The sequence below is a fragment of the Ascaphus truei genome, chromosome 12 (assembly GCF_040206685.1).
Source record: "Ascaphus truei isolate aAscTru1 chromosome 12, aAscTru1.hap1, whole genome shotgun sequence".
In the NCBI taxonomy this organism is placed as follows: domain Eukaryota; kingdom Metazoa; phylum Chordata; class Amphibia; order Anura; family Ascaphidae; genus Ascaphus; species Ascaphus truei.
In genome coordinates, this window is record NC_134494.1 from 39,821,788 (window position 1) to 39,849,509 (window position 27,722).

Consider the following 27,722-nt stretch of genomic DNA (forward strand, 5'->3'; position numbering starts at 1 on the left):
TCACAAAAAGTCAATTTATTGAATGTTTTGTAGCTACGGATGGTCTCACACGCTAAGGCATGGTCCTAAACCATGGCAGAGATTTAATAGCTACACAGGTTTGTAAAAGCTATGACATTTTGAACGATGTATTACAGAAAACAGTTTAGCTTCAACAGGGAAGCATTTCAAATGTTTTCCAAATTAGACCCACACCTACATAAAATAAGGTGCCTTGGAATTAACCTTACACCCCGATTAAGCACTCTACATGTAATTTTAGGTAGGAACAAGTTTCACAAATCTCAGCTAAACTTCAGCACAAATGTTTACATTAGCAATTTGTGTTAAACAAACCAGATAAGATACCGAGAATCTAAAGGGCTTGTAAGAGTCAATTAACTAAGTACATGCTATGAGCAGATTCTAAATGGGAAGTTTTATGTTTATGCAAATAATGCTTTACAGGGAAATCAATTGAATGTTAATGATTTTTTTTTTTTTTAAATAAATTATATTTAAGGAGATGCATTCATCTCTGAATATACATGTAAAAAGGAGGAAAAAATGTGACAAGTATTACACTGCTTATTGCAGCGATCATCAAGTTCCTGTACAATAATTAAACACTTCCTAAACCAGGGGGGGGGTTTTGTTTTTGTTTTTTAAACAAAAGACAAAGCCCTAATGCTGCAGCCATTTTGTCTTTTGTTATATACATGGTCCAATCCCAATAATACTCCTTTTGACAAAAAAAATATATATGGTGTGGTGGGTTTGGGTTCTGTGCTTGCAGGGGTTGTATGTTTTGTTCTGGGGGGGGGTTAAGCAAAATTCAGGTTAAACGAAAAAATAAAGAAAAAAAAAACCACGCTGGAACAAAAGAAGTGAAAGAGAAGTGACTTTGGATATCCCTTAGTGAGTGGTAATGGGGAGATCCATTAGCAACTGTAAAAGATGTTACCAAGAGTTCTGGAGGTTTATTCTTTATTGTACAAGCACTACAAAAAAATAATTAGCAACCGACAATGACATTCCTTTTAGTGGTCACTTTGTTATACCGCAGTTATATGCAACACATACAGATCAAACAGCATTATTCATTCATTTCCTATGCATATAAAAACTACGGAAAAGGTTCAAACCTGGTGCGATTTGTTTTTGTAAATCAATGCACGGCAAAATGGTGTGAATACAAAAACCAAACAAACAAAAACAAACAACATGCGTTGAAATAAAATGGAGGCAGGGAGGAGAGTTAAAGCAAGAGAGAAAATAGGGCATTCAAGGGAATGAGAGAGAAAAGGGACAAGAGAAAGTTAGAAAGTGAGATGAGGTAACAAACAAGGGAGGATTTCAAAAAAAGGCAGACAAACTAACAGGGCTTTATTCACAAAGAGGCATCATAAGCAGCAAGCCCGCTAACGCAGGGGCGGCCAATGCCAGTCCTCAAGGGTCACCAACAGGTCAGGTTCTCGGGACATCACAGCTTCAGCACAGGCGGCTCAGAGGCTCAGTTGACTAATTGAGCCACCTGTGCTGAAGCTGGGATATTCTGAAAACCTGACCTGTTGATGGCCCTTGAGGACGACAGTTGGCCGTCCCTGCACTAAAGTGAAAGGCAGAAACATGCACAGCAGCTTTGTGAACGGACGACGACACACGCAGGGACCACATGGTGCCGGAGACCATGCGCGCCACCATTAACAACTTGGGGAAAGGAAAACAGTGGGTGTCAACAGTTAAAGGCCCGAAATGTCATGCACATAAGGCAAAAATATAACGTGACGCTTAATTATTAACTGTAAGTGAAAAGATTTTTATGCAAAAATCAAATGTTATGAAATAATTTTGCGCCTTTCTAATGCTGGTTCAATCTGACTTGTGTAGTTTATCTTTAAGGTACACTTGACATGTCATAACGCAAACAGAATGTGTTCTCTGGCCCTGGGATGGTGGGGTGGCTGTACAGAACATGACATAGTACATTTGACAGGTTTTGTGCAGTTTGCCACTGTATGCATAGATGTCCAAATACAGTGTCCAGTCCTCAGTATCTCATGGTGCTGGACGCTCGGAAGTAGGACAGAAACTTGAAACACAGACTAACAACAAAGTACCAGATGTTTCTAGCCATCTGTGACCGGGCTATGAACACACGCCAGATAAGCACCACGAGGACGGTGTTGAAGCCGTAGCGGATATTCCGTAATCTGTGGAAATCAAACCAGATACTTAGAATTAGCTTGAACCATTCAATATTTTTTTTTTTTTTAAATAATTTTAAACAAATGTATATATGTACTCCCCCGACCCCCCCAGCCACACAAACCACCCCCCCCCCCAGCCACACACACATACACACACACACACAGCCACACCCCCAGCCACACACACACCACACACCACACCCCCAGCCACACACCACCCCCCCCAGCCACACACAACACACACCCCCAGCCACACACACACCACCCCAGCCACACACACCACAGCCCCCCAGCCACACACACCACACACCCCCAGCCACACACACACTGTACACATTAACGCCTTTCAAGTAAAGAGAAGTTGGAGGTTCTCTGCTCCTCGCCACATTGCAAGATGCAGAAGTTTCCTTAACAGCGGGATAAACCGTCCTTTATAAACCAACTCGCACACAAAAACACGGAATCCATCAAATGTTTGGAACGAGCACAGGAAATTGTTGTTTTCAATAAAAAACATAGGACCTACTTATTTAAGTGCTTCCGTGCCGCTGGGAGACCGGACATTTCTTCATTTAATACATATTTTTTGGTTCCCATGCAGTAGTTTTCCATGTACTCTGCCCAGTGCAGCTGTCTGACATCAAAATTAAAAACCTGCAAAAAATAATAATGCATCAGTTTCCAATGGAAGCAAACCAACTGAACTTCATTAAAACCCATAAATGAAGGTATGCAAATTATATATTTGGAAAAAAAAAGGCATTTATGGTCAGGTACTTGCAAAGCAGAAGAATAAAATTCAATATCCTTGCTGCTTTTGCCATGATAAAAAATAAAAAATAAAGTTCAGTACATAATCCACAAGCACCTGGGAGAGATAGGACTAACCGATTTCATGGCAATAAACATTAATAGCAAATATTCTTCATCTCTCCCAAATCACCCTGCATGAAAATTTCATATACTGAAAATAGGTTGAAGGCAACAGTTGAGTTTTGCAAGTTAAAATGGCCAGGATATCGTCTCTGCCCACTGGCGGAGAGAAACTGCACATTCAAACGCTAACAGTTTGACTGAAGACTGCCCATTAATAATGCCGGTTGTGAGGACTGAAAAGGACTTTGCTTCTGGCATTGAAAAAAAAATCTCTGGACCCCATCCTTGGTAAAAAAAAAAAAGACATTTGCTTCGGATACCAAATTACTGTTTGCAAGTCTAAAATGTTTCACATAGAACTGCTCAGGCAGGGAATACTGTGGCCGTATTACATACAATTACATTTTTTGATTTCTTTTGACCCCATTGAGTGCCGGAAGGGCTGCAATGCCAGAGTGCCTCAGCACATCTGTCGGACATAGGAACGCTCCTCTGCGATCACATGATTGTTTGGTCACCACTGTGGCGTGAGCAGGACGGGAGCATCTTCCGGTGGAGCTCTGCTCATGATCTACACTACACAACCAGCAAAAAGCCATGACGCACGGGCTATGGCAGAAGGGCTCCTGGTGCAGGCCTTCAGGAAGTACAATGTATCGGTACGGTGACCAATTATCGGCACAAAAGGTGTCTTATGTATAACGGGTCAGAAAGTGCCTTCTTGTGCCGGAAAGGGTGTCTTTCGAAGTAGCACCACTTAATACAGGTGTGGCCAACTTGGGCTGGCCTTACCTCTTGCGGGGGCCAAGGCAGCGGGGTCCCTCCACCAGGCAGCGTCATTACATCACGGAGGTGGTATGTGACATCTCGTCATGTGATGTCGGGTCGCCATGACAATGCCATGCTGCAGGAGGAGGGGTGATGCTGCCGTTCCAGAGAAGGCGAGACCCCCCTAGACACACACCTTGGGGTGAGCAACTATGCAGGGACTCCCTAGCTCCCTCCTCCAGCTCTCCCCTCTCCTGTCGGGCAGAAATTGGATCCCGGTTCCGACAGGAGGGGTGAGAGAAGGGAGTGCGTGGGCCCCCCTGAAAGTGCAAGGCCAAAGGTAACTGCCTTGCCAAAGGCCAACAGGTGTTTTTTTTTATAACTCAAATTTTATTGTTTTTTTTTTGATATCTTAACATATTGAAACACAACATTTTCTGGTACTTTCAAAGATGACCAATCCATTCCGAAAAAGCAATACAGAAGAAAGGACATAGACAACAAATAGACAAACTGACCGACACATGGACAAACTATACAAAGGGAAAACAGGTGGGAAGGGAGGTGGGGGCGAATGCAGGCAGGATGCTTCTACTGTGCACACTCCTGTAGCGGACGTCCTCTCAATCCTCTATCACTGGGTTTTGTCTCTGCCTCGAGTGGCCTCACCTTATCCTATTTGGTTATTGACCTTTAATGTCTCGCTCCTAAATTATCTAATCCGTTGTCATAGGAGAACGCATGTGTGTTTATCAAAGCATGGAGGTGACATCATTCACCCCCCGGGATATGTCTGTTCCAGCCATGGTGACCAGACTTAAATGTTTAGCGCCAGTGTCGTTAACTAAACGTGTTAGTTTTTCCATCTGGCAGACAAAGCAAATCTTTGGGATAGATGGAATCTCTGCTTACATAATGCTGCGAGCTTGCACCTCGTTGCTGTAGCAAAATGAGCAATTAATTTATGTTCTACTTTGGCTAGTCCCAGTGTGTCTATTTAATAGGAATAGCCAGGGATCTAGGGGAGTGGTGAGGTCAAAAATCCTCTGTAGCCAATTGTGACTGTGAAGAGGTACCCAGGCCATGAAATAAAGGCGCTATACCCGGCTGGGTGCCCCTGGGTCAAAGTATTTTTGAAGTGTCAGTTCTGCAGTCCTGAAAATGTATTATAACCTGTCTGAAAATGTGCACGTAAAGCATAAGTGCCTTCTAACCGGGTTTTAAGAGGTTAATTGGTTGAGGGCGCTTGTGGTTAGCGGTGAGCAGTGGCAATTGCAACATTGTCTCACTGGCTAACCACAAGACAAGCAGGGGAAAAGCCATAACCACAAAGTCAAGTGGATAATTGACTTGTGGTTAGATAAGTGGCTCAGAGTTGTTACAGTGTCAGAGGTGGTCTCATTATCCAATTAAGGTCAATTGGATAAGTGCGTCTGCTGTTAGCAAGTGAAACCTGGTACGGATACATTGAGTTCCCAACCGCAAACCACAGACCGCAGACAGGGGGGAAATGTTTAACCACACACCACATCAAAGCCCTCACCCAATTAACTATATAACTTGGGTTAGGAATGTTGTAACTTTCTGATTTTTTGTATGCAGTGTGTTAGAGAGTACCCATTAGGATTGATACAAGTTTATGTGTAACTAGTGTATAAACGCATATATGGGAATAGCCCCGGTTTTCACATATTAAAAGGTTATGGGAGGCAGGGAATTTACATGTCAGCCAGCCAGGACCCCGGATACATTAGGGATGCACCAGGTTAATTTATGATCCGCTATCCCAGAGTGACTGATGCATAACTGCAGGCCCGGAGTTCTGAGACACCCTGTGGAGATGGCTCCAGGATGTCTGCAGAGGTCCGGAGCATCAATACATGCCAACCCGATCCAAGTTCAGTCCAGACATTCTGTCGCCGGGCAAGGGGGTTTGGCCAGGTATGCTAAGCGGGTCAGGTGAAAAGTTAGCGCATGACCCGTAGCCTGCCGTGACACCCTTTGCCCGGCTGCCAGAACTGTTAGCAACCTTACTATAGGTGGGAGTTTACTTCCCACGCCGAAGATTGGTTGCCCATTGACCAGATAGGCATGTGAGGGTATTATAAGCCCATGGGTGAGTGTTCTTTGTAATACATCTGAAAGGATAGCGTGCGGTACAAAATCCGTTTTTCATCGTAACCAAGGATTTGTACCCCGCTCAGTATTTCGTCAGATCTAAGGACTGGCTAACGAATTCTGCAAGGGCAGAACGAAATTATTTAATTTGGCGGCGATACACGGACTGCAAGCTGCGCCCCTAGCCAAAGGACTGTTTCACGTCTTTTGCGGTGTATCAACCCCGCTCCTGGGAATTGATACCTAAAGACTATATTTCTTGGACTTTCGTTCTAGAAGCAGTTTATTTCGTTTTGGCCCGTTCCTGCAAGTGATTATTCGTGATATTTTTGTAATTCAAGTTGTGTGTTCTTTATGTAAATAAATACAATTAATTTTATTTCATGCTTTATTCTAAGGATCTAGATGGTAAAGTGTTAAGAAGCTTGGTCTCCCGTGACACCAATCTCTTAATTTGTTCCCATAATGGAGCCACACGTGGGAAGGACCACAGCATAAGAAACAAGTCTGCAGGCTCTCCACATTGTGTCCCAAACAATGGAGAGTAATCTGGGACAAATTTAGAAAGTTTTAGTGGGGGTAAGATACCATCGCATTAGGACTTTATATGCGTTTTCCTTTAACTTCGTACAGATGGAGCTCTTGGCTGCTGCTATGAAGATCTTTTCCCATTCTTCCTCTAGTGTCTCTCCTAAATCATCTGCCCACTGCTTCACGGAACTCAATTTTTTGGAATAATCTTTGCTAGAACGGACCACTTCCTTGTACATTCTAGATGTGAAACCCCTACTATCTGTTACCAATGTACAGAGCTGTTCCAAATTTGTTAGCGCCGGGCGTGGGGAGAATTTACTATAGAATGCACAAACCTGGAGATATCTAAAGAATTCTGAATTTGGGATATTTTTTCGTGGGTACTTGGGATAAGTGTTGCGTTTCACACCTTGGAACAAAGGGTTTCCTATCCCAAGCAGACTGGGCGACGTCAGTCTTGTGGGAAGGGGGCTAGGGAAATAAGCCCGAATAGAATAATGTCCACCCAGTGGGCAGGTATTACTTTTCCTCTCAGGTGAGGTGGCAAGGAGGGATTGGGTGCAGATAATTGTCCTCCAATGACTTGCACTCAATGCCAGGGTATAGGACTGAAATCACATATAAACCAGTGTCAGCCCTATAGCCAGTGTCTTTCGTGTCTTGTCGTGATGTCTTCATTTGAACCTGTATTGCTGAATTAATTGCCAATCCTGTACCTGATTGCTTCATTGTCCAACCCTTAAGTAAGTGTCCATTTCTTGTCTGTTATTTGTATCATCTTATGTGTTCTCCTTCTTTAAGGAATAAACTATATTTATTATATCCAAGTCGTGTTCAATTCAACCCAGATATTTGGTGTATATTATACCCTGTCACAAGTTACTGTGACAACAACGCATTATAATTTCTTGTAATGTTAACCCCTAAATATTTCATTGCATTAGATTGCCACCTGAAGTTAAAATTTATGTCCATTAGTTTCTCAACTTCCATTGGTAAATTTATACTTAACGCTTCCAATTTTGCCCGATTGATATGAAATCCAGATATCTTATTAAATTTCCCAAGCAGATTAAATACATTAGGCAGAGGTGTAAGGGGCTTAGACAGCATTAAAAAAAATGTGCCACTTTATGAGACTGCTTCTGGGTCTGTGTTCCTAAAATGTCCGGATTAACAAGTCGGATTTTCGGGCTATCCCTGCTTCAGCAAAAGTGCTGCAGTCGTTGACTGAGCCACCAGTGTTAAAGCAGGGATATCCTGAAAACCTGACCTGTTGGTGGCCTTGAGGACTGGGGTTGTCCAACCCTGTACTAAGTACATATTTGCCCTGTATGTCCGATCCAAGTGAAGTGCATTAAGAACGACACAGCATGCACAGGCATGTTTTAGTAGAATCAGTGTGTACCTTTTTGTCTTCTGAACTCAGCTGGTTCATAAGCATGTTCGTGTTCTCATTGTTCCACACCCAGGAGTTACTTGTGAAATATTCCAGCAGCATCATAGCCTTGTGAAGTCGGGTGATGGTCTTCATCATCCTTAAACCAAAGAGGAAAGAAATTAATAACTGATACAAACAACGCTACTCGATTGAAATTTTTTTTTTTTAAAAAGGCAGAAAGTGAATGTCTCTACATCTTGTGGTTTATTGGTATACGGATCAACTCACGTAGTTTGATTCAGGACGCAACTTAAAAACAGCTGGTTCTGCGATTTACAATAAAAAGGTCAGCAGCGAATGGCAGAGACGGACGCCTAAATGGCCAGGTAACACACAACACGAGACTAATCTGGGTGTGTCTCACGGTGCAGCACACCCCACTGTACACAGAAACCAGCACCGGTGACTTCATTACCAACCCATGCAAACCGGTTCATTTTATCAACTGGGGGGTGGGTGATAAAAAAGCAAAATGTATCGATGCCTGGGCGATTCCAACTACCATTCCCCAGAAAAGGGATGCTCAGCACCATTGCTGTGTAGCAATGTTTAAGTGATTGGATTTTAGATGGAGCGGTGTGTCTGGCAGCCCTGGTTTTTGAAGTTGCTCATCTTGCCATATAACCTCACAAAATCTACAAGGAAAATGAAATGACTTTGTGAGCAGTTAGAAAGAATGATATAATTATCTCTTAGTCAAACATTAGTTTTGCGCCATTCCAAAAAACACAATCTGCAAAAACATTCATCATTTTACTGCTCAGGCCAACAAAGTTATTTCTAAATGTTTAATGTTTTACGACCTTGGATTTCTTTAATACGCTACAGGGATTTCAATGCAACATGTATCTGCTCGAAGACAAACGGATAGTGAACACTGCTAACAATATTGCATTTCACTTTAATTCTCTGCTGTTTGAAGAGATTACAGAAACATGTGTAATGTGTAACATGTTCCTTTGGCAGCCAATGTGTACGAGACATCCAAATACCAGAACCCTTAGCTCTTTTTTGAGAGAAACACAATGCTTTTCTGTCCCCGGAGTTTTACACAACCCAAGGACGGAAAAAAAGAAAAGAAAAAAAAAGAAAGAGCAATTGTTTTTCAGACTGCTGCTAAAAAAAAAATTAAAATACTTTAAAGCAGGGGGCCCAACTCCAGTCCTTAAGGGCCGTCAACATGTCAGGTTTTAAGAATATCCCTGCTTCAGCACAGGTGGCTCAATCAGTGGCTCAGTCGAAGACTGAGCCACCTGTACGGGAGCAGGGATATCCTGAAAACCTGACCTGTTGGTGGCCCTTGAGGACTGGAGTTGGGCCCCCTGTTCTAAAGCTACGACACTCGATGGTAAAATAAAAGTTGGAAGCCTTTGCAAGCACATTACCGAGTTACCGTTTGCGGTGTCGGAAAAACAAATCGCTGTTTGCAACATTCACATAACGTAGAAAGAACTGACTGAGCATTGTCTACATTAAAAAATGCTATGGTATTCAAAGCAGAGGAGGGGGTTAGGGATAAAGCACATACACTGCAGTGTTATTCAGTGAAACCTCTTGGGTTATGAGCAGAAATGTTCATAGGAACTATTTCTACAAACTATTTGGGTTGGGGTGTGGAGGGGGGGGTTAAAGAGGGTGTGTATAAGCCTCCAGCACGTTCAACTGTCTTTTCCATTTGTATCTCAAGAGCACTATCCTTAGATTTACAGCCACACTATTTTACATAGATAACCATTACATTTGGAAGCAGACATAACCTATCTGCATCCAGTTGCAAACCATGTCTATTTAGATGGCTCAAAATGTGGTCTGGGACAGGTTCTAGAAATGACCTCCCAGATTATTATAGTATCGTTTCACACCAATGACCCGGTACAGCGGAGGGGCGAGCAAAACAATGCACCGTTGCCGCTCACAGCGGCAGAATTTAGGGTAACGCCTACAGTACCAAGAACCGATTTTACCGGAAAAAATGTCTCATCCTAACGTGCCTCACAAGTCAATCATTCACTTTTGGGGCCCTTGCGGTGGATCTGCTTAATTATTCTACAGCTTCTCAATTAAACAACTTGCAAGGCTGCTTTGCCAGTGTCGCACAAAAGTGGATTTCCACCCGTGGAAACTAGCGCAGAAAGGGACAAAACAAATGAGATATAGCCAAACAAAGCGTTGTCGTAGAACGCATAAAAGTACTACAAGGAGCAGGGTCTGATCCGGTTCTCGATGTATAAGAGACATGCAGAATGTGGCAACGGGACGGAAAAGAATGGGTGAAACATGAGTAAGCAGCAAGGAAAGAATTCATATTCGCAGGTTCTCCTACACACAAGCAATTGGGGAACAGGAAACTGTAACAAGAAATCAGCAAAAACACGCTGTTCCTAAAGCAAGCAAACGGATGCGTGCGGGTTTGGTTGATATGAGCTTGGTGACTATGTTGCAAAGCTATTATACAGCAAAAGAAGAAGTTTGTATCACTGAAGCTCTATTCTTTGTTAGAACTACATTACTAAAGCAGCTACATCAAGTTCCAATGCAAATGTCGCCACTAGGGAGATGGTTCGGAACATATGAGCCCATTATATTACCTTACAGTGACCCAAATACTGAAAGAGCTTTACTGCATTAAAAAGGAGAAACAAGGTTTTACAGGAGGAAGTGTCTGCATGTTCAGCTTCCTGCTTAAAGCAACAATCACGCCTGTGCAGTGCTTATTTTTGTTTACGTATTTGGAAGCAGGGAGCTAGGCGGATGTGTACGGTGGAAGCAGGGAGCTAGGCGGATGTGAACGGTGGAAGGAGGGAGCTAGGCGGATGTGAACGGTGGAAGGAGGGAGCTAGGCGGATGTGAACGGTGGAAGGAGGGAGCTAGGCGGATGTGAACGGTGGAAGCAGGGAGCTAGGCGGATGTGAACGGTGGAAGGAGGGAGCTAGGCGGATGTGAACGGTGGAAGCAGGGAGCTAGGCGGATGTGAACGGTGGAAGGAGGGAGCTAGGCGGATGTGAACGGTGGAAGGAGGGAGCTAGGCGGATGTGAACGGTGGAAGGAGGGAGCTAGGCGGATGTGAACGGTGGAAGGAGGGAGCTAGGCGGATGTGAACGGTGGAAGCAGGGAGCTAGGCGGATGTGAACGGTGGAAGGAGGTAGCTAGGCGGATGTGTACGGTGGAAGGAGGGAGCTAGGCGGATGTGAACGGTGGAAGGAGGGAGCTAGGCGGATGTGAACGGTGGAAGCAGGGAGCTAGGCGGATGTGAACGGTGGAAGGAGGGAGCTAGGCGGATGTGAACGGTGGAAGGAGGGAGCTAGGCGGATGTGAACGGTGGAAGGAGGGAGTTAGGCGGATGTGAACGGTGGAAGGAGGTAGCTAGGCGGATGTGTACGGTGGAAGGAGGGAGCTAGGCGGATGTGAACGGTGGAAGGAGGGAGCTAGGCGGATGTGAACGGTGGAAGGAGGGAGCTAGGCGGATGTGAACGGTGGAAGCAGGGAGCTAGGCGGATGTGAACGGTGGAAGCAGGGAGCTAGGCGGATGTGAACGGTGGAAGGAGGGAGCTAGGCGGATGTGAACGGTGGAAGGAGGGAGCTAGGCGGATGTGAACGGTGGAAGCAGGGAGCTAGGCGGATGTGAACGGTGGAAGGAGGGAGCTAGGCGGATGTGAACGGTGGAAGCAGGGAGCTAGGCGGATGTGAACGGTGGAAGGAGGTAGCTAGGCGGATGTGAACGGTGGAAGGAGGGAGCTAGGCGGATGTGAACGGTGGAAGGAGGGAGTTAGGCGGATGTGAACGGTGGAAGCAGGGAGCTAGGCGGATGTGAACGGTGGAAGCAGGGAGCTAGGCGGATGTGAACGGTGGAAGCAGGGAGTTAGGCGGATGTGAACGGTGGAAGGAGGGAGCTAGGCGGATGTGAACGGTGGAAGGAGGGAGCTAGGCGGATGTGAACGGTGGAAGGAGGTAGCTAGGCGGATGTGAACGGTGGAAGGAGGGAGCTAGGCGGATGTGAACGGTGGAAGGAGGGAGCTAGGCGGATGTGAACGGTGGAAGGAGGGAGCTAGGCGGATGTGAACGGTGGAAGGAGGGAGTTAGGCGGATGTGAACGGTGGAAGCAGGGAGCTAGGCGGATGTGAACGGTGGAAGCAGGGAGCTAGGCGGATGTGAACGGTGGAAGGAGGGAGCTAGGCGGATGTGAACGGTGGAAGGAGGGAGCTAGGCGGATGTGAACGGTGGAAGGAGGGAGCTAGGCGGATGTGAACGGTGGAAGGAGGTAGCTAGGCGGATGTGAACGGTGGAAGGAGGGAGCTAGGCGGATGTGAACGGTGGAAGGAGGGAGCTAGGCGGATGTGAACGGTGGAAGGAGGGAGCTAGGCGGATGTGAACGGTGGAAGGAGGGAGCTAGGCGGATGTGAACGGTGGAAGGAGGGAGCTAGGCGGATGTGAACGGTGGAAGGAGGGAGCTAGGCGGATGTGAATGATGGAAGCAGGGAGCTAGGCGGAAATGAAACCCCTGGTCCCAAATGGCTTTGGGAGGATGGGGGCGGTTAAGTGTTTGAGGTAATTTCAAGCAATCCAAGGCTTTTTTTGTGATCCTGTCTGGAAATATGAGGCTTGTTTAAGAAGACATAGGGGGTCAGATGAGGACAACAGCACCGGCACATCATGTAAATGAGGGACATCACAGTCGGAGAGTGTCCGTGCTTTCTCACACAGATATTATGGGCAGCAATGAACCGCAATATTTAACACATTATATTGTTTGGTAATGCATACAACTTAGCCATTTGATTGCAAAATAACAAACATGTTAGTTCTTACCCACTCCCAGGAAACTAGAAAATCAATTCCTTTTCAGTCATATCAAAATGTACAGAAGCAAAGCATGCAGAATAGCAACAGTGTAAATATCTTCATTCTTCTCACTTTCTTACGTTATACATTCTAGAGAAACCAGACTATACGTGGTACCTGGAAGTAACAAAACTTCTGCCATAATGGGCAATGAGATTATGTCTTACGCTGAAATATTTAATACAGGAGGCAATTCCAAAGCAACGTATTTTTTTTGTTTAAAGTACATTTTACAGACAGTAAACGCAAGTCGCTTATCTGTAACACCTTTGATCGTGAGAAGGCTGACAGGCGTGATGGCACAAGAGTATCAATATTTGAGTAAACCGCATCCAATTGCTTAAATAGGAAAGCTAAAAATATTCCCCAATGTCAGATCTTTCTAAAATCAAATAATTAAGTGGAAAAATGGCATTATTAAATGAAATAGTTTTTCTCTCTATTCATAAAAATCCATTGTACGTTTCCAGGTGTAGAAGTTAAGTCTGGCTGAATGGTTGGGCAAGGAGAATACTTAAAGGTAACCCAGTTAGGAACAAAGTGGTCCCAGTAGGAGCCCTGCATGGAACATTCCAACGTTTGCTGATTTTGTGCTGGAGTGTTTCTATAAAAATCGGGAGCTGAGATAATGACCAAGAATTCTCTACAGCAAAATGAGACCGTGTGCACCATGAACATAGCACAGGGAACCACTAACAAGGAAGGAGTTTCTATGTCATGTACGCCTACAAACACAGCCTCAAGAAAATAAAAAGGTCTCATTACATTTACCCCATTAGTGTTCCACTTTCTTGGAAAGTAAATATTCATATAAATAATATACCGATTATCAAAACCTGCTGCGCTAAATAGAGAAGCTAAATTACATCGCCCATTACACGGCACGCGTTGTATGAACAAACAGGGGATTTGAGGAACGAATTAAAAAGAATGTATGTTAAACATGCGACATCTAATGTCTTGTAGGAATTTCTGCTGAATAAATATGTAACATATAGTGAAAACAACATATCCTACAGGGAAATAGAGCAGTAGCATCATCTTTACCAAACAAAACAAGGGACTATTGGAACACTGCTGTGATAAGTGACTGATTTGCTATAATGCAAAGTTATTTGATATTCTAAGGTTGTGTGTCCAAGAGTAGAAGTGGCGAACTCCAGTCCTCAAGAGCCACCAACAAGTCAGGTTTTCAGGATATCCCTGCTACAGCACAGGTAGTGCAGTCTTCGACTGAGCCTCTGATGGAGCCACCTGTCCTGTAGCAGGGATGTCCTGAAAACCTGACCTGTTGGTGGCCCTTGAGGACTGGAGTTGGCCGCTCTTGGAAGAAGGGCCGAGATCAGTGGAAACCTTCAACATACTTGGCGGAATAAAACATCAACCCACCCCCCCCCCCCCCTGGCCACCCCCCCTCCCGGCCACCCCTCCCCCCCGGCCTAAATCCGTTTAATACCATTGAGCCCGAGTCTTCTCAATGCGCCTCCACCAGGTTAACTGCACCTCATAATGATTTTATAATGCAACCTCCTTACCAGGGTTTTTGACCTGTCAACCTGAGAAATGCATCAAACAACACTGCAGGCCCTATGTGGCTGACAGCCGTCCAGTAATGATGCAAAAGAGGGTTGGAACGGAGGGTAACATTAGGGCGCCTGAGTGTCTGTTCTAAAGGGTTCATCTTGAAGGACACATTTACATAATATTCTGAAGGAAAAATAAGGATCAGATGTAGTGAGAAAACGTACATAGTTGGACCTGAAAATTAAGATGTCTTAACAAGGACTCAAAACAAACATGGTGAAGGATTTGTGCTCATCAGATCATTCACAGGAGGAAATTACTTTTGCTGGACCAACTATCAGGGTTGAGGCTGAGCAACGAATTTGAGCAGCAATAACAAAACGCAATCACCTACAGTATGCAAGTTCTTCTCAAGCAGCACAATCCTTAAAACATGCAGGGAGCATTTATTACGTATAAGTAAGGTGCCCAAAGCAAACTGTTATAAGAGATTGCTGCAGGGGATCAGGGAGGTGTCACACCCAGAAAATAGGAAGTCCCCTGTCTGTGACCATTACCGGCCAGACCTCAACACCTTCATCATTCTGCTAAATGTAAATCTTCTGGGGAATTTCCCAAGGTAAGAATTTGATCAAGGAAAAAAAATAGGAAAGCTAAAATGTAAATTTGCAAGAAATTTAATAATAATAATAAAAAAGTTTTTAAAAAAAGGACCAACTATTGTCGATTGCTGTTGTATGAACTTTCAAAAACAGAGGTGCCCAAGAAGGGACCTTTATTTAGGATGACGATAAACAATCTAGAAATGAACTTTGTTGATCCAGTAAAAATATATCACAGCCCGTAAAGGATCTATTTCTTCCTAGTAATCAAAATCATTAACATGCTTCTTCTATTAGGATAAGAAATGCTTCTATGCAACAAACAAAGCACGGATAACCCCATTGCTATTACGCGTGGCTCATGAACACTGGTTTCTTGACATGCAAGAGGAACAGAAAAGACGGAGCTAGTTACCATTACCTTGGGCTTCTTCCAGTAATCCTGAGGTAGAGATCATACAGGAATGCTGGGGTCTTATGGCTAACAGCAATCCAATAGTGATATAAAAAGTGATTGGAGGTTAGATTAACATTGGGCCGCCTGAAGGCCTGTTCGAGAGGATTCCTCTTGAAAGTGGATATTACATGGTATTCTGAGAAAGAGAAGTTGTGCAATAATCACCATGTAATGAACTCACAACATATATCATTGTTACAGTATTACTGAAATGAATAGTAAAATACAAAGATGGCTACATGGGTTAAACATGCCATAGCTCTGCCTAATGTAACTTAGATAAGAACGGTTATCATGGCAGAGAGTTTGCTGTAAGCTAGTTGGTTTAATATGTTCAATTAATCACTATCATAAGGGCTCAAAATGTATTAGGTGTTACTTAGCATATTAGCTGCCAATGCTCGGCTTTATGCATCCCTGTGTGTAGCCTATCTTTTTCTGTTCCTCTTTCAGACTTCAAGCCATCATTTATCTAAATTGCAATTGTAATCTTACGCAAAACTAAACGTAAATTAATTAGAACCATATTTACTTTAGTCCCTTTATTTGCTTAGAGGATTAATTAGGTCACATATAGATATAATTCCTATAATTAGACATTTGTGTTTGCACCCGTGGTCTGTGTGGGAAAAATAATTAGGTAACATTGTTAATGTTTTATGAGAAAATGTTGTAATATTTTACATTAAGTTACTTATGCATTAGGTTTGTACTTCAAACAGGCAAACAACTTGTACATTGTAAAATAATTCTACATATTAACACACTGCCCGCTTTCTAACTAAACATATATATATATTTTCATAGTGCACTTGAATAAGATTTTAGTGCATTCAGCCGAGAAGGTTATAAAGTATTTCAGTACAATCCCTTCCAACCCTTCTCCGCATAAAGTGGGCTACACGGCTTTGCTTGTAACACCAATTATTTGATCACGGTACATTAAGGCAGGAGCACTCAACTCCAGTCCGCAAGCCCCCACAACAGGTCAGGTTTCTAGGATGTCCCAGCTTCAGCACAGGTGGCTCAAATCAGAGGCTCAGTTGAAGACTGCACCAGCTGTGCTGAAGCAGTGATTGATTGAGCCAACTGTGCTAAAGCTGGGATATCCTGAAAACCTGACCTGTTTGGGGTGTGGGGGGGGGGACTTGAGGGCTGAACAAGATCTATTTTATTAGTTTTGTTTTAATAAAATGTCACTTGGGTTCAGATTATACGTTCCTTCTATACATAATTAGGTATGAGATTATAAAATGCTGAACTAATATCGCATCTTAAAGAACAGTTACTGCTGGAAGGGCCCAGCAACACCCTACAGGAAATATATTACTGGTAAAATTACGAGCAGAGGTCCCGTACACGGCCAACTCTAATAACGCGTTTAAAAAGATCGGGCGACAAATGCCATGGTTTGCAAATGGAATAAATAAAAAAAAATCGGAGATCATACCAACTTCCCCCCAGTGAAAAGGATTGGTACCGCCGGTGGTGCAATTGTACACAATAATATTCCTAGGTCTGAAAGAAACAAGAGAAAAGAGAAATACATTAACATGGCAGGTTTGTAGAATGTATTTCAGCCATATTTTCATAAAGCACGGTATTAAAATAAACCAGTGTCACCTGCTGTACCTATTAACGCCAGAGTACCAGGCGGCTGCTAAAGTTGTATTGACAACTACATCGACGGGGATGAGATCTGCCACTGCATTGTTGGAAGCCCTCATGGTTCGGAGAATTCCCTTTCCTGCCTGGAAAACACACAGTCCCTTTCAGAGAATGCACAGCAGGTAGAAAGACCTAACTTAAGGATCTGGAGGGGGGTACTTACAGCGATGAAAAGACCACTAGGACCGTTGAAGTTATCGATCCATCCCTGCGTGAAGGGGGGAAAAAAACACATATTTAACTCAAATTCCACTGCAACCAACTTTCAGAAAATGACTCTCACCATCATAACCGGAAAGGCAAAAACTGATGGAGGCAATGCAAATAAACGCAGTTTAACACCTCTCAAACACCAGACACTCATCTACACCAGGAGAGGCCAAAGCCAGTACTCAAGGGCCACCAACAGGTAAGGTTTTCAGGATATCCCTGCTTCAGCACAGTCAACGACTGAGCCACTCATTCAGCACAGGCGGCCGAGCCACCTCTGCTGAAGCAGGGATATCCTGAAAACCTGACCTGTTGGTGGCCCTGCGAGTTGGCCACCCCTGATTTATACAAAAAGCCAATACTGGCAGTAGAAAGCTTTGGGAAAAGTGCAGAGTAAGTGGGCCAATAAGTGGCCCTCGTTTGTCACCAATTCCTATGTTCAGCTGCGCCTTTTAACACAGCCCCAATTAATACTTTATGTCGCAGCACTTCCCATCATGCAATTCAAGCACACCATAAAAATATTACGTTATTAGTGACATGATACAACAGCCTAACCAAAAAAAAAAAAAAAAAAAGTGCACTAAGAAAATGTTATATTTACAGAGTATTAAGTACATCTGATGGTGAAGGATGCCTGGTATTAATCTGAGCAGTGTGTTCAGCAGGGATTAGGAATACATCAAATGTTAATACAGGGCTCACTTACAGGGAATGGCTCTTTCCAGCTGGCACCGACAATAGACGGTCTAACAATGGCTATGTTCAACTTGCTGCCTTCTTGCTGCACTACATACTCCGCCAGTGCTTTCGTATAGGTGTAGGTATTCGGCCTGTCGCCTATCAGCTTTGGAGTAATGTCGCTAACCAGGCTGTCGTCCATCCATCTGTCCAAAGGCAGAACGTTGTCATGTTAAAAACAAAATGAATAGGAAGAGGTTGAACAGGGGAGGTAAATGCATTAACATTTTCGTACAGTACAGGGCAGCAGAATGTCCCTAGTCTTCCCGACCTTTCATGCGAAAGAATACCGCGTATTCTGCCTACGGTCATGCCGCACATTTCATGAATTCCACCCTTTGTGTTCTGATGAATGGCTGCTTTAGACAGCTAGATCTGTCGAGACACTGCCAGCCACTTGCAAACTCTCCCATTTAAAGTAACGGATACTCTGCATAATATCTAGTGGGAAACAAAGTATTTACCAGTTTGGTAAGTCAGGAGAGAAAAAGGGAAAGAAGTGGATCAGGTTTTGAACGTTGTTTCACCACATTTTCTTGGCTCTGATCATTGCTTAATGTGGATGCATTAAAAAGCCGCTCGAGTATGTGACCTCCTGCTAAACATGGCAATGCTGTTTTGTTTCAAGGTTACGCTGAGGATATGCAACCCCTTCCATGTGAAAATCCATTGCAGGAGCCCCCAGTACAGTGTTTAGTATCAGTTCCTAGTCACATTATATTTATTGGAGATTCCATTGTTAAAGGAGCAATCCCGTCCCAAATTGAAATAGTTAACGGTATTGAAACGGGGAGGGGTGGTGGAGGGAAATTTGTCCAGCAAAGTTGAAGCGCGCTAGTTCCAGCTCTGGGTAACCCCCCCCCCCCACCCCCCAATCTGTTTTCTGGGGTAGTTACATAGTTATTTAAAACATGGCAGCCACAGTCATTCAATAGGAAGCCACAACGTCATCTGCTTCCTGACCTGGATCTGCAAATGGGATAAAGCGGTAATTTCGCCCGCCCCAAAAATAAAGGTTTTTTTGTACCTTATAATAATTAGGGAGTCCTATAAAGTTAAACACCTGGTTAAATATAACTGCAGCCTGTTATTTTTGGCAGGACTTTCAAGAAAGAAAAAAGTATGTGTAATGCCCCAAATAGAGAGAGACACGTATGTATTTGTGACCATCCTGGTCCAGCCATGGTGCCCCGGTAACATTGGAATATTTGCCTTGCATGGTAAATATGCCGAGGGGTCAGTTGCAGAGACAGGAACAGGATTCTCACACAGAGACATGAATGTGAGGAGTAATAAATAAAATGTTTAAAGTGGCAAGTCTTCCTCCTGCCTCTCCCTGTGAATTTTAAAGGTGCCCCGCCTGTTACCGGGTGTTAGGCCTGTAATATAGTGCGCGCCAATGATAATTGCCTGTGTGAGCCCGACGTTGCTATAGTTGGGACGCGCGCGCGGCCACGGAGCGGTGGCGAGGAAGATCTCAGGAAACACAAGAAATTTGATTTACGCGCGACGCTGTGAGTCAATCACAGTGCAGCCCAACGCTGTGATGTCGTCACAGCCACGCCTCCTATCCGCACGTGTCACGCTTGCCCTACAGACACTAAATGCGCACACCACGTGCAACGCCGTGCGCCCACGTACTAGATTACAAGTTTAGATGGAGTTTTTGGAAATGTGGAGGGGAAACACTATAGATAGAGATGAAAGACAGACCGACAATGTTTAAAAGGGAAGGCTTTCAAAAACCTTGACGGCTCATGCTCACTAGCATCACATTAATTTATCTACAGGGACAGTTCAATACACCTTTCATCGCACGATAACCATTTGGGTGCCCAAGGATATCGCTACTACGCTTTCGTGTCTGGGTCTCAGAACGCAGTAGCTACGAAGTAATCAAATTGCTCGTTTTTGTCGGAGAAATAGTGTTCTGCGCTCCACGCGCGATTCATCAGGACGAGGGAGACTCCTACCCTTCATTAAGTGACGGCGTGGTCACATGATCGAGATTAGATTTATATTTGCTGTATTTACCTTTACTTAAAAGGGAACCAAGATCACATTTGTACCCGCAACAAAAAAGAAAAGAAAGGTTGGGCAGAAGGCAAAAGTTTTATTGAGGTTGTTGTTAGAAGCAAGAGAGTTGTCAGCCTCGGGACAAAGATGCAGTAAAGCAAGTTTTAAAACTGGCCTGAAAAGAACAAAAAGGGTCATTATCCAAGAACTGGATGAGGGAGAACAGGCTTCCACCATCATGTCAGAATAACCAACGGCAAAGTGGGACATGTCTCTAAAACCAATGTTTTACACGCCCGGTGATAACACTTATTTCTACAACTGAAATCATAGTAAGTCTACAAAAGTGATAAATATAAAGACACTTGTGCACACACACACACGACAATATTTGTCTTCTACCACAATTCCAGTTTGTTGAAAAACAAATGAAAAAGAGACTTGTGTTTTGCCTGCTAAGACAACACCCTTTCTTTTATTCAACATGATGCAGCAGGGACTGGCTTATCCCAGACAGAGTTAGCTATAGTATTTGGGTCATCACCCACTTTAAAAACCTAGCGGGAGCAAAGCAAACACCAGAAAGCCATGGATAAACTCTCTCACTGTATCCATTTGCCCATTAATAAATCATATCCATCAGCACTCACGTAACAATCCAGTAACGTGTCTGGGTGCACCAATAGAGAATTGATATTCAAAATAAAGTTGATAACATTTTCTGCCCAATTCCAAGGTCTTACAAATAGATAAGCACACTGTACCATATATGGGATTTTCTACATTATACTTTAATGTCTGTGCAACAGCACCCTGTCCCGTGGATTACGTCGTTTACTGTGTGCCCCGATTCCCCTGAATACCGACCCCTCCCCCCCGACAAACACACACACACACACCATTTAGGGTTTGACCTTTGTAGTTCGATTCCCACCAAGCAAGTCACTAGATTAATTCCCTGAGGAATCAAGTGACTGATCCAAGAAGTGCAAAGCATGCTACTGCCACACCAACACCTTCGCAAGGCTCAGATAAATATCCTTGTATGAATATGATGCTGAAAAAAGGCTTCACTGAAGCATGAACCAGCTTGTTTTCATTTAATTAAAGATTTAAAAGCACCGTGCCTTGAAAAATATGTAAAACACAATCATTGCAGTGCTTTAACCACATGGATTTGTAGGCATTTAAAATGTACACTTAAAAACCTCGAACCGTCTTTGCGTCCAACCACTATGGCTATTCCCAGGGACGACCATCTTTAAGACACCCAGTCACGTATACCTAATCCCATGTGTTGCCCAACAGACTAAGAGAGTGATCCAGAAAATGCGCTTACTCTAAAGATTCAATGAGTTTCCTGGGATCCACGGGCGGCGGGTACACAATCTCTTCAATTTGCTTCCGGTTGCAGTTTGCATAGGCAGTGGAAACATGTATGAACACCTCCAGCTTCTTCATCCGCTGGGCTAGGTAAAGAACTTGCCGTGTTGCAATAACATTTAACTGCATAGCGTCTCTGCAAGGGGGGACATACGGACAAGGTATGAAAAGCTTAAAACGGAAGCACAGATCTTAAAAATAAACAGCACCTGAGATTGTGCACACACGACAATCAGGCCCTCACTCCGCTTTCTACGTACAGGATTCCTTGCAGAGCTCATTGGTTGGTGAGGGGAGTGAGGAATCAGGCATGAACCATGCAGTCCTCAGGGTGGTCATTTCAACATGTACACACACAGTTAAAGCAATATCCCGTGTGTGTGTGTGTGTGTGTGTGTGTGTGTGTGTGTGTGTGTGTGTGTGTGTGTGTGTGTGTGTGTGTGTGTGTATATATATATAAATAAATCAGTTCTATACGAGGAGAAAATACTTGTAGCATTTAAAAACAATAAAAATAAAACCATTTTAAAGACATTTGTAATGAATTCTAATGTAACAGGCATTTTTGTGCCTATAGCAACCATATACAAAGTCACATCCCCTTCCCCTTCTGAAACACCATCACATTTGTGAGCCCTGCCCTCTCTCTAGCAGTGAACCAATTGAATCTTGTGCCTGCCTGGTCACATGATCTATCTCACAGAACTTTGGCTGTCAGTGCAGCAGAAGAGGACCCAACATGCATTTAGTGAAAGCCGAGGCGAATCTTTGCTGATCAATTACAGGAGAACAGATCGATCAGCACCTTAGCTGATCACTTGCCAGTGTGCAGATTGTGTTAATGCATATATTGCATGGAATTTATTTTTAAACGACAGCTTGAACTGCAGCTTTAAGATGGGAATTAATACTTCCAACCAATAGGTCACACCGCTTACATACCAAGTAGGCAGCCCTGCCGCTGCAAGCGCTAAAAATAAGACATTTCTACCCATGTTCCTAGTTTCCTGCTCACAGGTTTCTGTCAGTAATGCTGGGGGGGGGGGGGGGAATGAAACAGTTGAACCGCAGCAAACTTACCTGAGCGATTCATTGAACCGGACAGTGGCCGCACAGTGGAAAACGATATCTATGCAGTCTATTAAGGTTTCCTGGTCTTCCTTACTGAGGTCAAGTTCTGGCTGTGTCAGTTCACTACTGATGGCAATCACTTTTTCTGTACTGTCCGGCTGTTCATCTCTCAGCCGGTCAAACAGCTGTGTGGGGGGGGGGGGGGGAGGAGAGGAGAGAGAGAATGGCGTTAGCAGACATACAGTAATGGTTTCCATTAAAACTGGAAATAGATGCTCATTCCTTGCTGTCTCTCTTTGAAAAGCCGTGTTTAACCCTTTCAGGGCCGGAAGGGTAGTGTCACCGCCGCGTTCCTCTTCATTGTAAGTCACGTCCTGCACAGAGCGGACATTTTATGATGTGGCAACTACAGCACTGTTACGTGGTGCCCTGGGAGGGCCACACCCCATGATGTGGTCGCTATGTCCATAGGGCAGGGCTGCGCAAACTTTTTGGCCTGCGCCCACCCTGCCTGCTCGCAGCCCCCCACTTACCTTTTCTGAAGCGTTATATGCTGTCACATGAGGCCTCGCGTGGTCCCCGGCATTTAATTTAAATCTTGCGCCCTTTTGCGCACCCTTGCCATAGCGGGGACACAGGGTTACATCTACCACTTTACAAACGGATACATGTGTAATAACGACAATATCTTTCCTAGAAATTAACTAATAGCAGAAAATATGTTTAAAACGGTGTGGTGGGGGGGGGGGGGAATTGGAGAATTTGACAGGTATAAAAGTATTTTTAAATATATATTTCTAATTTTATAAGCTTTATCAGCCATTAAGTTTATTTACGGCCATTTATTCATGGTCCTAAGCAGAGCTGCTAATAGAGCGTCAGAAACGTGGCTCTCTGGGGTTAAACCAGTAATGGAGAAAGCACAATAATTATTAGAAAGTTCTTAACAGATGCATTAGGTTACAAATAATGCAATACAAAGAGCCTTACATAATTCATAGAAATCAAAGCGCTGATGTTTAATTGCAATCTTTGCAGAGCCCTGGGCTAGCACAAGTCATACAGAGGAGCATGTGTATGCCTCAGGGTACTTCCTGAAGACTAAGGCATGTATTATACTAGGTGCTTGCGCGATGTTGCACGCGCATTTAGCGCCTATAGACCAAACGATGATGCGTGCGGCAAGGAGGCGTGGCCATTACGTCACAATGGTAGGCTTCACTGTGGTTGTCTCACAGTGTCACATGGCACGGCAAATGTCTTTGTATTTCCACCAAGCTGGCGCGCCAACGCTGTCTGCTGTGCGCACGTCGGTAGTGGATACACTGTCATAGAAAGACAGGTATTTTTCATTGCCGTGCGTACGCGCTTGATATAATACAGCATTTGGTAATTACGGAGGGAATCACCACATCTGTTCTTTTTACATGAGGACATTAACCCTTTGCTGGTTGTGCCTTTGGAATACAGGAATTTGGCTGTTGCCTGCATATCTTGCACCAAATGGCCAGGTCTATCTCCTGCCTTACCAGGTAATAAAGTTACATAGTTACATAGTAGACGAGGTTGAAAAAAGACATAGGTCCATCAAGTTCAACCTATGCTAAATTTAGACAACAGATACTTTATCCTATATCTATACTTAGTTATTGAACCAGAGGAAGACAAACAAAAAACCCCATTAAAGGGGAAAAATTCATTCCTTCCTTACTCCAAGAATCCCTGGATCAACATCCTTCCCATGTATACTTATTTGGTATATCCATGTATACCTTTCCCATCTAAAAAGATGTTTAACTTTTTTTGAACAAATCTATTGTATCTGCCCAGTCTCCATGGGTAATGAATTCCACATTGTAACTGCCCTTACTGTAAAGAACCCTTTCCTTTGTTGCTGGTGAAATTTCCTTTCCTCCAGTCTTAAGGGATGGCCCAGAGTCCTTAGTACTGCCCGTGGGATGAATAGTTCCCCCCACCCCACCCTCCCACATGGAGGCAAGCATCTTTGTGGAGTTTAAAGCCCCCGGTCACCGGGCCAATAGGAAGCCGCACCGGACAACACTGCAGCTTCCTACTGGCCCTGCGGGGCGCGGGAGTTTTTAAACTCCGCCATTACATGAACCACATAGCAGAGCGGCTACCCCTACGGAGGTAAGAATCTCCAGAAGCAGGGGTCAACAGACCTGAAATTAATGGGGTTCAGCTCCAGAGACCCCCTGCTTCAATCCTATGTAAGAAAGAGTCAGCTTAGACTGCCGCTTTAAGCAAGACATTGCTCAATTATGGTTCATTTAGAAGCAACTCTGTACTTGTGAAAATCCTTCTCTATTTACATAGTTCAGTTAATTATTAAAAGGATACACTGCACTGCAAATCTTTTATTTAAAAAATACGGCTTATAAAAGATCTTGTAGATGTTGAATTGTTTGCAAACTTTCTGATTTACCACAACTTGCAGAGTGTGTAATAGTGTGCAAGCTTTTCCAAGTTTCTCATGGATTATAAGCTTTGCGAGGTTTCTTAGTCGGTATAACTATAAGCAATGAGAAGCTCTGTGTAGCCAGGAAAACATACTGCAGTCGGCCTCTAAAACCTAATTAACCATGTGCAAAATGTTCATGCATCATCATACACAAACGATGGTATCTATGAGACCTCACTGAAGCAACACTACATACAAACTGGGTGCATTCAGTAAACCTGCAAAACCTTAACAGGTATCACAATTATTAACCCATCACACCACTTCTGTAGGGTTTCCTTCTCTGGTGGTCTCCTTTACACTCACTTTGTTGGCGTCCCACAAGACCCAGTCGTAAGCTTTTCTCCCTCTCTCGCTTGGCTTTCAGTATCATCTCTATGATGAAGACACCAAAATCTACCTTCCTCTTACCACCTCTCCCCTAGTATTGTGTCAGCAACCGTCTTTCAGTTATCACTTCCTAGATATCGCGCTGCTACCTGAAGCCTAACAAAAAACTCTTTCTTTCCCCCCTACCACTGTCACCCAAACTCTTCTTCACGTCACAATCTTGTCAACACCACATTCCTCACATTAAGTCCCGCCTCCTCCATCTACGAAATATTGCTAGAATACACCCTCTCTGAAGTTGCCAGAAACGCGTTCCCTCACTCATGTCCCATAGGGACTACTGCAACCTCATCCTACCGACCCCACAGTCTAATCCAGGGGGGCGCAAACTTTTTTCCCTGCGCCCCCCTGCCGGCTGTCCCCTCGCTCCCGCGCCCCCCCCAACCCCAACTTACCCGCGCTCCGGCGTAATGACGTCACGTTGCCATAGCAACGTGACGTCACATGACCTCGCAGCGTCATTTTGACGCCGCGTTGCCATGGCGCCGCAGGGAGGAAGCCACCGGAGCCACCGTAAGTTAGGTTTACAGAGGCCCTGCAGCTCCCCCGGCACTTAATTTAAGTGCCTTCGGGAAGCGCGCGGGGCCTCTGTAAACCCCGCACCCCCCGTCGGCAGTGTCGCGCCCCCCCTGGGGGTCGCGCCCCACAGTTTGCGCACCGCTGGTCTAATCCATCCAAAATCTTGCTGCCAGACTCCTATCTCACTCACCGCTCTTCACCTTCTGCTCCACTCTGCAAATCCCAAAACTGGCTTCCCGTATGCTATAGAATTGAATTCAGAATCCTAGCTCGGACATACAAAAGATCTCAATCATGCTGCTCTCCCCCTCCCCCCCCACACGTCATTTACATTGGAGGTCTGGTCTCCAAATACACCACTGAAAGCCCCTCTCTCCACTCTGTCCATAACATCCACCTCTTTTGTAATCTCCCCTCACTCCCGCCTACAGGACTTAATCCCGTGCTGCACCGTCTGATGGGGCTTGTTCGGAAATTCCCCACTCTTACCATAGCTGTCAAGACTTTTAAAAGCTCCCTGAAAACACACCTTTCCAGGGAAGCCTACGTGACAGCCGCACCCCTGAAACTCCACCTTGAGGCACACAGACATGGGAAGCTCCTTACACCTTCCGTTTCAACCGTGCTCCTTACTTCTTTCAGGATTGAAAGCAGTCACCTGCAGGGTCTTCAGTATCTACTGTATCGGTTGCATTCATTTGTTCTTACTTTGTATGCCATCCTGTTTATTGTATGTATACCATTGCACAATATGTTGACGCTTTATAAATAAATAATACAGTTAACAGGTCAAACGTCGTTACATCTCCAATAAATTGCTGCACGATTCAAAGGTTACCTTCTGCAGTCAAACAGAAAAGCCTACAGCCAAGGACAGAGATGGACAGTAACATTTAAATTATGCAACATGCGTAAGCGAATCAAAATCCTTTCCAATGAAGCATTACTTATATGACTGAAGAGTTATTTTTGTCATTGAAACCTTTCCACGGCATGAGCTGCACATGCCAATGATGGTTGGATTTTATTCCACTCAAAGTACTAAGAGTAGCTGACTGATACACACACACACACACACACACATACACACACACACACACACAATAGGCTGTACTGTTAAACTGGAACGGGACAAAACAAAAAACAATTTATATATAGTCTCCATCTCTTTCCTGGAGTCAGGAAGTAGTCCTCTTGCACACCATGGCTGGAAGTTCCTAAGCTCTGAGGAGCTATATCGGACCTCACTGCTGACATAAATGTCCTTATCCGTGGGACCAAGCTCCAAGGCCCATTAATATGAGCTTCGGGAAACTCCCCAAGTATCAAAGAAGCTGCCAAGCATTCAGATTCCTTAACACAACAATTGAAACCAAGATGCTTTAGATTTGTAAACGCAGATCTCTGTACTTTTAGATGTACAATCTTAACCGCACAGTGAACTGTTTCCCAAGATTTGTAACAAGACCCTGTACAAAAGTGTGTGTTTTACATCAAGGTAAGAACTTAAATATTCTAATACCTCTTCTATAGTATATTTTTGGCAAGTATATTGCTGTGGTCTTGAAAATAAAAAAAGTGGATTGTCAAGGTGTGTGTGTAGCCCGATTGAAATGAAACCAGAACAGCGACAAATAGGCTGCTTCAGTTCTCCAGCCTACCTTATAGCCCATCATTTCGGTAACTCTTTCTTGAGGCTTCTGGCTGGCTTTGGGTCGGACCAGGACATAAACCGCCTTGACGCTGGGGCATGACCTCAGGAGTTTCTCCAGCAGAACCTTTCCCATGAACCCTGTTGCTCCTGTGATGAGCACATTCTTCCCTTTGTAGAAGTCTGGTATGGATATCATGTTGAACCAAGTCCTAAAACACACAAAAGGGAATTCATGAGCTG

General features: G+C 44.2%; 1 protein-coding gene across 4 annotated transcripts; it reads right to left on the reverse strand.

The window, feature by feature from the left end:
- On the reverse strand, positions 1-27,722 carry FAR1 (fatty acyl-CoA reductase 1). 4 transcript variants are annotated; one of them, XM_075567408.1, is made up of 11 exons: positions 27,490-27,722; positions 22,447-22,622; positions 21,323-21,502; positions 17,936-18,113; positions 17,180-17,224; positions 16,972-17,099; positions 16,799-16,866; positions 14,301-14,472; positions 7,894-8,023; positions 2,716-2,843; positions 1-2,192 (listed from the first exon to the last, which is right to left on the reverse strand). In XM_075567408.1, the coding sequence occupies exons 1-11, from the start codon at positions 27,676-27,678 to the stop codon at positions 2,030-2,032; spliced, it is 1,557 nt and encodes a 518-aa protein (XP_075423523.1). In that variant the 5' UTR covers positions 27,679-27,722; the 3' UTR covers positions 1-2,029. The 4 variants fall into 4 exon arrangements, with proteins under 4 accessions (XP_075423523.1, XP_075423524.1, XP_075423521.1 ...); XM_075567409.1 differs by having other exon boundaries at positions 7,894-8,052; positions 14,345-14,472; positions 16,981-17,099; positions 27,490-27,721; XM_075567406.1 differs by lacking the exon at positions 14,301-14,472 and adding an exon at positions 15,313-15,484 and having other exon boundaries at positions 27,490-27,721.

What these genes read in the sequence shown, in the direction of transcription:
- FAR1 (XM_075567408.1), bottom strand. Translation starts at nt 27,678, where the DNA reads ATGATATCCATACCAGACTTCTACAAAGGGAAGAATGTGCTCATCACA. An exon ending in CGGTTCAATGAATCGCTCAG is followed by an intron (nt 21,503 to 22,446) that starts GTAAGTTTGCTG and finishes CCCCCCTTGCAG; the next exon opens with AGACGCTATGCAGTTAAATG. An exon ending in TTGACAGGTCAAAAACCCTG is followed by an intron (nt 8,024 to 14,300) that starts GTAAGGAGGTTG and finishes CTTTGGTTTAAG; the next exon opens with GATGATGAAGACCATCACCC.